Raw genomic sequence first — 10979 nt, 5'->3', positions numbered from 1 at the left:
ACGACGACGTTGCTGCTGGTGGACCTGCCTGTTTTGTTCTGTGCTCTCTGTCTTCACCCGTTCTCGCCGCCGGCCTGTACGTCAAGCCGTGACAATATACTCGCTGCTGTTTTAATTCACTGAAGTGCTGAAGGCAGCCTTCCTCAAGAGCCGGAATGACAACGAATGTAGAGGCACCAATTACATTGCAATTTTTCATGCCTCACATGACCTATAACCTATCTGATGTCACAGTCATCGTTTGCTTTTGAAACACAGAACGAAACAGCACGAGAAAGAAATTAGATTATAAATTATTTAGCCATCATAGAATGCCACGTGGTAATCCAATGCATAATAATGCCTTGCGCAAAATCGTGAAGAAAACACGCACCCAAAAGTTAAGCGTCTATACTCCTTTAAAGAAAGCACTTCAGCATGCAGTGAATGCCACACCACAAACTGCTTCTAAATGCCCGCTTCATTGACCCACTCAAGACACACAGCAATTTTGACAGACAGTATATTTCACACACACACACACACACACATGAACATAGTTTGTCCTTCAAATTCGCATGCGATAGCTTACATTGCAGGCTTGCTTAATCAGCATTTTGTTTACACCAATGCACAAGACCTACACAAGCAAGCATGAATTCATTATGAAAATGATGTATGACATGGACATAGTAATAAAGAAGTAATAATAAAAAAAAAAACTCCCCAGACAAAGTGTGGAGCAGTGCATGAAAAATCATGAACACGAGAATTCCATCAAACAAAAGGATGCACAGGAAAGTGATGAATGAAACAAGCATCAACATCTAATGCTGATCCCTTGGTAGCTGGCTATCTTGAATATGGTTTGCTGTTATGTGATGAACTTAGCTTCTCCTTGACTGATGATGGCATCTGCAAGAGAGTACAAGCCAGTTGTTGACCAAAAATGAAAAACAGTAGCTCTGCAAAGTTAACAGGGGAAAAAATGAGAATCGCACATTATAAGATGTAGATATATAGGGAATACTCGCAAGGATGTCCCTACTATGACAGAAGTCAAAGCAATATCAAAGACAAATAGAAGTTGGCCTGCATAAACAGATTATCGCATTCTAATGATAACCTTACTTTCATTGAAAATGAAGCTTCTATAGCCTAGAAAAGGCCAAAGACTAAAATAAAGGTGTTGCTGCCACTGACTGATTTTGCGAGTAAGATGTGGTGCATCAGAACACTTTTTTGGGCACAAATCCCAGAGGCTAGAATATACCACCATACTATTCACTTGAAAACGATGAACACGACAGTCCTTTTCAGTGTAGAAGTCATGAACCAAGTGGCAGGAAAATTTTAAATGCACTTTTCTCGGCAATAAATGCATCTAAGTAAAAATCTGATCGAGTTGCCCTCTGTGCACATTTAAAAAATTGGATAAGGGGAGAGCAGTATGCAACAGGAACTCTGTACTAAGACAAGCGTCTCACAGGCAAACTTTTTAGGCATTAGCTGAACCAACAAGAAAGAATAACCTATTTAGAAAAACAACAGGACTGCCACATTAATAAATTAAGACATAAAACAATGGTTTGCTGGATCAGTTGGTGACCTATATTTAGCAAATAAGAAGCACGAAACAAAGCACAAAATCAAAAGAAATAATAGGAAAAGTGCCAAAAGCTTGTCCCCCATGCTCTATTTCACACTTTTTACTAGCTAAACAGTGTTTAGGACACCACTTGCCTTCAACTTTCAAGCTTACACAACTGAGGATCACAGCAGGCACTTTTTCATTTACAGTTGTTTTTGTTTCACCTTTTCTCACTGAGGCAAGTACCAGTGTATAGGCATAAACACAATCAGCCAGTAAGCACTGAAAGTAGGATTTAAATTATTATCCAAACACCCAATCCATGCAAAGCACAGTTAGAAAACTGCTCCACAAGGCTGACAAGAACACTTCACCTTGTAAGATGATTTGTCTGACCGGTCAGATTTGCTTGTGGACTTGTCTCCATCAGACTTGCTCTCACCATCAGACCTGTCCTTATAAGAATTTTCTCTGTCAGACTTATCACCCTCTGGCCTCTCCCTGTCAGACTTGTCCCGGTCTGATGTTTTATTTCGGTCTGACATGCTGTTGTTTTCTTTGACATCAGACCTATCCTTTGAGCGGTCATGGTCTGATTTTCCCTTGTCAGACTTTTCTGAACGCTCCTTGTCAGACCTGTTCCGATCTGATTTGCCATCTCGGTCAAATTTTTCCTTCTCCCTCTCAAATTTGTCCTTATCCGATCTGTCTTTCTCGGACTTGCTCTTATCTGATCGACTTCTATCACTTTTTTCTTTGTCTTTGTCCCTGTCAGATTTGCTTCTTTCTGATTTATCTTTGTCTGATTTGTCTCGGTCTGAACGATCCCTGTCAGATTTGTCTCGATCTGACTTGTCTCTGTCAGACTTGCTTTTATCAGAACGACTGCGATCTGGCTTGTCCTTGTCATTACGGCTAGACCTGTCCTTTGAACGGTCTCTTTCTGACCTGTGCTTGTCACGTGACTGATCCCTAGACTTTCGATCCTTTGCCTTAGAACGGTCCTGGGATCGGTCTCTAGCACGATCTTTTGATCGGTTCCTTGACCTGCCGCTGGAGCGGTCCCTTGACCTTCCCTTAGAGCGGTCCCTTGACCTACCCTTGGAGCGATCCCTTGACCTACCTCTAGAGCGGTCCCGTGATCTTCCTCTTGAGCGATCTCTAGACCTACCCCTGGAGCGGTCCCGTGACTTTGCCCTTGAGCGGTCCCTTGACCTACCCCTCGAGCGGTCCCGTGACTTTGCCCTTGAGCGGTCCCTTGACCTACCCCTGGAGCGATCCCTAGACCTTCCTCCGGAGCGGCCGCGTGACCTGTCCCGGCTTGACTTTCCTCGATCCCTGGACCGTCCACTTGAACGCCCTCGTGAACGATTGCGCGACCTGTCACGGGAGCGGTCACGCGCTCTATCCTTAGACCGATTCCTAGATCGTCCCCTTGACCTAGACCTGTCCCTTGACCGATCACGCGACCTGCCTCTTGAACGATCCCGTGACCTACCTCGAGACCTACTACGAGACCGCGACCTGCTTCTTGATCGTGACCAATCTCGAGAACGATCAGATTTATCATCTCTGTCAGCACTAGTGCGAGAGTTATCGTCATCAACTTCATCTTCGGACTCTTCTTCTTCTGCCTGTGGAGGGCATTCGGACTCAGGCCTCCAGATGCATACATTGCCATCCTCCCCACCAGTGACCACGAAGTACTGAAAGGAAAAAAAATTTGTCTTCTTGAAAGCAGTTTTATTCAAAATTATGAGACTATGTATGGTAAACGAAAAATAAGATTACTGCAACTTATGCCTCCAGTACACCTCAAGTCAAACGTGTACACAACAGAAAAGAGCAGAATAGTATGCAAATTCTGACCATCTTAACCTGGGAAACAAGGGATGGATGCAAAAAATAAATATAGGGTGTGTAACTTTCTCAGAACTCTCTAAGTGAAGATTAACAGTAACGAACTTGCTCACGCTTTGCAGCGGACCTAAGACGACAAAAATGAGAACGAAAAAAACTTAACACCGTTTACTTGGAATGAGCCTAAAGGGCAAGTACGGGAGCCAAAAGTGGATCTGCTACAAGAAAAGTGACTTTCATATTCATGCACACATCCTATCGTGCTTCAAAGCATTATTTGAGTTTAGTGAGCCTAAGATACCTCTTACATATAGCCTAATTAGATACACAACCCAAACCAAGGCCCATCATCAACAGTAGCAAAAATAATTGACCCTCTTTTGCTTGCCACTCTAAAACTGAAAAATGCAGAGACGTTTGTTTAATTTCCTTTTGACACAATAAAAAAAAAACTGGTTACCACAAGGCATTAATGGTAGAAGAGAAAATATTACAAGGCCAAAATCTTTATACGTGATATATTTTACTAGACTCGATACAAGATGTGTAATATTCCACGGCTCTATAGGCTGCCTGAAAAGACTGGCAAGAAACTTATCCGCTAAAGGAACTGTAGTTTACTTTTAGTACAAGCTCTTTGACCTATTCAACCTTTTAGTACAATTACAGTAGCCGACCGATTTTTTGGACTCCAAAAATTCGGACTTCGCTCAGGAACCGTCGCGCACCTTATAGGAATGTGTACATTTTACGACCGATATTTCAGACTTTGAGGAGTCTAAAAGTTCGAATTTTCGGACTAAAATAGATGCCAACAATATTGCTGAGATCGTTTTGCGACCGAAAGTTCGTTATTTTGGCCTCGGCAGCAGGCAACGCTGTCGCAACCAACCCGTTCCCTGCCATCATGAAAGGCGCCATCTTGGATTTAAACGGAATCGGCGAGTGCAACTGGACTGGCTCGGATAGGCTCGGCTATTTGCTCTCCATTGTTGCCATCGAGATGGCCTACAAAGAGCGCGCGATCGTATTCAAAACGGTACAACAGGACTGTGGGACAGCTGCCGCATCCACCAAGCTTGGACGACGCCCCTGCGGTGCGGGGCAGCAAACGCGGTAGAGGTGGAAACGGGGGAGACTGCATTTGGAGGCACTCGTTTCCGCTCGCGTCTTCCTGTGGGTTACCCATGGGTTACCTCTCGGTCTTCGCATGCGTCATTGCCCCATGCAAACTGACTGTTCTTGCTTCGCGCAGCGAGTGCATTCATTCAAGGCATGACTGCGGCTGCGTCGCACTGTCTGGTATCATGATGTGATAGGGTGCGGACATGACAAAAGCATGGCTATGACTAAGATACAGGCTAATATCGCTTGTAGGCGGAACATGGGGAGCGGCGATTTTTATGATTTTGAAAGCAGATTTTTCGCAGAAAAGTTTTGTTGTGAACGCAATACTCCGATAGCCAAAGCGAGACCTCGGGTGGCCACCGCCGCGACGTGGCTACGCTGACCTTGAGCCGCCGCCATGCACTAGCAGATGGCGCGCCGTTGCCCAGCGGCGCGTGCTCGCTCTGCCCCCTCGATAGAGGGTGCTAGCTCCTCCCTCTCGCCAGTGCTCGCTCCGGGAGAAGAGGTGATGCCTCGGGGTATATACCAGTGTGCTTTGGCTCGGCTGAACAATCTCGCTATGGACAAAGCTAAGGAGAGAGCAAGAAGACTGACTGAGGCTAGGAACAACATGCTTTCGCATTCCTTTAGGTCAACCAGAGTTAAACCACAGCCAATTTTTTTTACGTTCATGGATTTTCGGACTGTTTGATTATTCGGGCCAATTTTCGGGTCTAGCTGGGTCCGAAAAATCGCTCAGCGACTGTATCTAGTAAATTTTTACATTATTAATTACGGGACTGCAGAAATCCTACGAATTATCCCGGATTTCAAATTAACCCTGAGGTTTGATGTAAATGGGCAGAGCATAACACACCAGACTTCTGTTTATGTAATGTGTCATGTTTTTGTACAATACACATTAGTGCACACAGGCTCAGCATACACGAGATAAACAAGATAGTCAGCGCCCTGGGCTTGTTATCTTGTGTTCTGAATGAGCTACCTTGAGGTGTTTTGTAGCCAGGCTTGTCAAAGCTTTTAAGCCTAAAGTCATTCCAAGTAGTAATAGCACTTCATTTCCAGTCCCACAGCCCCTCAAAAGTCATGTTTTGCACACAGAATTGGTTATTTCTGTGCCTACAACACTGTTACCTGCCTATCTTTACTGAGCAGCAACTAGTGCCTTAGCATCGGGCACATTAATGCAACCTATGGGTGCTATGTTCTCTCGCAGCAGGTTTTCATGGGCAGAAAATGCTAGTAAAAGTTGAAGCTACAGTCCAACTTGTTTTAATGGTTGAATTCTGTGCACTGAACAAAGTATGACACTAGGTTAGTTCAGTGTACATGTAATACAAATGAAGTTGTGTCCTTGATAACTCAAGGGGTAGTTTTCGATACAACAGTTAGCAGAAGCAGCTGTGCAGCACATAGGGATGGCCAACTGCCCACACTTTGAAGAAATGAGCAATCAGGCACACAACGCAACACAGATGTGATTTATGAGCACCATCCAGTGCTGAATGAGATCATACTGCATTCCGTTTTTCAGATCAAACATGATTGGGTAGTCTTTTTTTTGTCAGACTACACACAAAAAAACGTTCATAGGCTTGACGTGGACACAAAACAAATTATGAAGGCAAGGTTGCAATGATCCTCCACTAGATCACCCCTTTTTGTTCATCGTAACGAGATCATCTACCCAAGTGACACTCAAGTCACTTTGCAGTCTATGCAAGCCATAGTGACACTGAGCTGAGCACACACGCCATATTGATTTTTTGTGTGCTGTCATGACTCATAACCCATGTCTTCTTTGCATTCTAAAGTCAAAGAAAAGAGCCTTCAAAGTAGAGACTAACGTTTTTCCACCTACAGTAAAGAAAAACTGAATAGCATGGCCTGTAAGCAAGTCTGTAGCTTCTACATGTACACTCTAGCCAGGCACCATCTCTGTGGATGTTCATCCCATTCAAGACTAAGTGCCACAGCCCTGACTTGCAGTTTGAGATTGAGAGTTACGATGGTTTCAATAATTTCAGGTGGAAGTTCCACTACAAGTGGGCGACAGTTCACTGCTCATTCACACAAACAAAGCGCACCTTAGTCAAGGCTGAAACTCTTGGCAAGTCCCTGTGCCCACGCCAGAGGACAGAGATGAGCTCAGGTTGTTCCGTGACATTCCACAGGAGGCCCAGGCCCCTGCAATGCAGGTCAACAAGACATGAGGCTGACACACTCAAAGATGGAACGTGTCAAATTCATCGGGCAGGGAATGCATTTTTGCGATAATGGTAACTCCGCAGAATCGTTTTTCAACTCTTCGTCACAGAGTTAAAATCTGCTCTTAAAACAGACCCTTCATTTTAGTTGCATGTTTTCTGTAATGATGAATAAGACATCACAACACGTAGATCACCACGTGGTATTTGCCTACGACTGCTAAATGATTTAGAATTGAGTTTCTTCTCCCATGCTATTTTGGTTTCGGTTTCATCAACCAAACAATGGCTGTGACGTGTAAAAAGTTTATGAGGCATGAAAAAAAACAAAAAAACTGCAATTTAACCGCTGATATATTGTTTATTGTCATTCCAGCCCTTGAAGTAGGATGGCTTAAGCGTTAGTGAATTAAAACTGTGCATCAGTGATTATAATGCACTTTTTTCATGCCTCACATAACCTAAGCACATTTTACAACTATTCATGAAACTGAAACATCATGAAGAAATTCAATTATAAATTATTTAGCAGTCGTAAGGGAATACCACGGGGTGATCCATGTATACTAATGCCTAACACATCATTTGAAAGCAGAAACACATGAACAAAAATCTGGTGTCCATGCTCCTTTAAGAGCTAGGTCAGACCAATCCAAATTTTTAAAGCTAGGATTTCAAGGGCCTGTACAGTCATGGACAAAATATTGCGAAATGCCAGAGCGGTGTTTTGAAGCTGCCTCTGCGCCACTGGGCACGCAGTGGCCGCGCCCATGCTGCGGTGGACGACGACGAGGCGCATGCGCGTCATATATTCGCCTGCTTGCCTGCCTGATAGCCTGTTTCGCGCGAGCAGCTGCTTTTCTCGAGCTTGGCCACGGTCGGCCGCTTTTCGCCGGTTGCGCTTGTCAGCCGCCATATGGCCACCCTACTTGGCGCGCGGCCCGGTGACTACAATGATAAGCGCATTCACAGCCCCTGCCACATTAATGTACTGCTTCTTTAAGGAGGGAAATAAAGCTCTGTCCTTTTTTCTTTCACTAATCATTTGTAACTTCTTGCCTGGGAATGAGGCCGGGTTTTTCAAACAGTCCGCCGTATCAAAACCGCTTCTCGAGGAAGAGATTCAGTCCGTGCCCCACAACGGTGAGCTTTATCATGCAATGTAACCACTTCTTAACTGTTGTGCCACCCGAAAGTGCAATGAACCGGAAAAATTCTTAGGCAACAAATTTATTGCTACAAAAGAAAAAAAAGGACAAACAAAAACGCAAATAAAGGCATCCATCGCAGAAGCCACTTTCTACTTTTAGGAGAAGTCACCGTCAGCAGCAATCACGCTTGCGAAACACCGCAGCATCTATTTGTAGAAAGAACAGACATCTGCAAAGCACGAAGCCAGGACTATTTATTCTGTCTTCATGGCCACCTATAAATTATTCGCACTGGCATTTTCTCAAAATCTGACTTCATTCGGTCAGCTTTATCAAGCCCCACACATCATCTATGGTGTCCGTCAGTCCCTTCGGTGACAGTGCTAGCTGCCGCATGCCGCGACCTCCAGGCACAGCGTTCACTCTCCGTGAAGTGTGCGCAGGACTTCTGTCCTGCTGAAATAAGACAGCATTTATCCCAGAATGGTCCACCAAGAATGTAGCGCAAGAGACGTCCTCAATATTGTCCATGTAACACTACTAACAAAAAGCGCCATAAATGCAACAGCTGCCGTGAATGCACGGAGCCATCACAGTCACCAGGACGCACGCCGAGTATGGCGGCCATATGGCTGCTGACGAGCGCAAGCGGTGAAAAGCGGCCTCTCGCGGCCAAGCTCGGAAAAAGCAGCGGCTCACGCGAAACAAGCCATCAGACAGACAAGCGGACAAATATGGGACACGGCCACTGCGCCGCCTAGTGGTGCAGAGGCAGCTTCAAAACATCGCTCCGGCCTCTCGCAAAATTTTGTCCATGACTGTACGAACTCTCAATTATGTGCACACTGTGATTTTCCAGAAACTCATTTCTGATTTCATCAGTGCTTTTAAATTTGGAAGGAACCTGCAACTACTGCGAAGCATGCAAGTACTGTTTTACATACAATAGAGTTCAAACTCCGACAGCACAGCATTAGTAGTGTGTCTGTGGCTAACAAAGGAATGCTACATTATTTAGAGCTGCTCCTCGTGCTAAAGCATGTGGTGCGACTAACATCATAGCACTGACTAATCTGAAAGGCAAGGTGGAAGGAGAGCAATTTCGAGAGAAGGTCCGCAGTAAACCCATGATGGCATTGCACAAGCTGTGCCTTACAATCCTTTACAGCAGTTCCCAGGCTACTGGGTTTGCTGGGCATGCCAGAGGCCTACTTAAAACCTGCAAATAGGCGAGGTGAATTGTTCCCCGCCGCCGCGGTGGCTCAGCGGTTATGGTGCTCGGCTGCTGACCCGAAAGACGCGGGTTCGATCCCGGCCGCGGCGGTTGAATTTCTTTGGAGGAGAAATTCTAGAGGCCCGTGTACTGTGCGATGTCAGTGCACGCTAAAGAACCCCAGGTGGTCGAAATTTCCGGAGCCCTCCACAACGGCGTCTCTCATAGCCCTAGTTGCTTTGGGACGTTAAACCCCATAAACCAACCAACCATATTATTTATTTTATGGGGTATAACGTCCCAAAGCAACTAGGGCTATGAGAGACGCCGTTGTGGAGGGCTCCGGAAATTTCGACCACCTGGGGTTCTTTAGCGTGCACTGACATCGCACAGTACACGGGCCTCTAGAATTTCTCCTCCAAAGAAATTCTGCCGCCGCGGCCGGGATCGAACCCGCGTCTTTTCGGTCAGCAGCCGAGCACCAACCGTGGCGGCCATAAATAAATAATAAATAAATAATAAATAATAATAATGAATTGTTCCCAACCATCTCCAGAGGTTATGAGTGCTGGCGATGCTATACGAGCCACAGCATGGCCCGGAACCAAATCCAGTGGTCTGAAAACTTTAGAAAAGTAGTCTTTTTTTGTCTGTCTCTGAAGTTAAGAGCATCAACCAATATGACATAATCAATACGCCAATAAATGCCATAACGTTTTAACTTTCAAACCCCAACATGTCATCAATTCACAGTTGTGACACCGTTACCACAATCAGTCACTGCTGTTGCTTGAGTCTTTTTCCGCACCATAACTTGAGGGAAGCAGTCAGTGGCACACCCCCTGATGCTCAGCTCCTCGCACAATCCTCAGATGACCACAGATCCTCCACCTTATTTCAGTACTATTCCACCAGCCAGCAATGGGTGCATTTGCACTATGCTGAACAGATCATGTTGGCCAGGCCTGTTTACATAAACATTTTAGTTATGGTGTGAATTTACTCCGCAGGAAAATTGGTGAAAAAGTTGGATACCTCACCAACCATTGCCACGCTGCTTACAGCCTGCTCATAAAGCAGGCAATAACAAATACACCAAGTCAAAACTTACTTGGATGAGCCAGCCGTGATGTACATCTTGTCCTCAAACATGACGTTATCCACAATGTGGTCAATCCGAACTGGTTCCTGCATTTGAAGTTAGACATAAGTTATTGTGAACTGTGCTCTAGAACTCACAGCAACAAAGGACCTCTCCCCCCATTCCTACACACGCTATATCAGGCCGCAAGTTTCAATCCGCACTCCTAAATAAGTACAGCCTGATACCTCTGTCAAATGGGTAAACTATCAGAAGAATAATGCTCGACAGATGCTGAGCAAGTGCATCATCTACAGATACTGAAAAAAAAAAACAATTACAACAATGGTGCAGTACAGTACAATATAGACGCTTTACAGCACCGTATCATATGAGCTGCCACCTTTGATATCACGTGATCACGCTGCCATTACACGCCTCCTGAATGCTTGTCACGCGCCTTGTCACAATGGCTGCTGTGTCTCATGGTTAGGTTCAGACAGGCAGTGTTTCGGTCGTAAAGGAGTAAGGAGATGACACTATAGTTTGGCCAAAGCTTTGAAGGACATGTGAGAACCCTAATTTGATCACGAGGCGTTTTTGAAAACACGATTAGGCTTCATGTCACAGAGAGCCGCTTAGCTCTCCAACAAAAGCATTTGTTGGGCGAGTTGGTGTTTTCGATGATCCATAACTACAGCGCAAACGACAGGACAGAGACAAAGAAGGGACACCACACAGCGCTGACTCACAACTAAAGTTTTATTGG

The 10979-nt window shown here is 45.2% G+C and overlaps 1 protein-coding gene across 1 annotated transcript in view; it reads right to left on the bottom strand.

Moving 5' to 3' along the window:
* Positions 1–484: 484 nt before the first annotated feature.
* LOC149351360 (uncharacterized) overlaps positions 485–10979 on the bottom strand; it is a 48482-nt gene continuing 37987 nt past the window's right edge. The window contains exons 10-13 of the mRNA XM_089580712.1: positions 10241–10317; positions 6646–6745; positions 1945–3276; positions 485–894 (exon numbers count right to left, since the gene is read on the bottom strand). Coding sequence (XP_089436838.1) covers positions 832–894; positions 1945–3276; positions 6646–6745; positions 10241–10317 — 1572 coding nt within the window. The 3' untranslated portion in view covers positions 485–831. The remainder of the gene's footprint in view (positions 895–1944; positions 3277–6645; positions 6746–10240; positions 10318–10979) is intronic.

Source organism: Amblyomma mixtum, chromosome 3 (assembly GCF_055824585.1).
Source record: "Amblyomma mixtum isolate Tamu chromosome 3, ASM5582458v1, whole genome shotgun sequence".
In the NCBI taxonomy this organism is placed as follows: domain Eukaryota; kingdom Metazoa; phylum Arthropoda; class Arachnida; order Ixodida; family Ixodidae; genus Amblyomma; species Amblyomma mixtum.
This window is presented reverse-complemented; position numbering and strand designations above follow the sequence as displayed.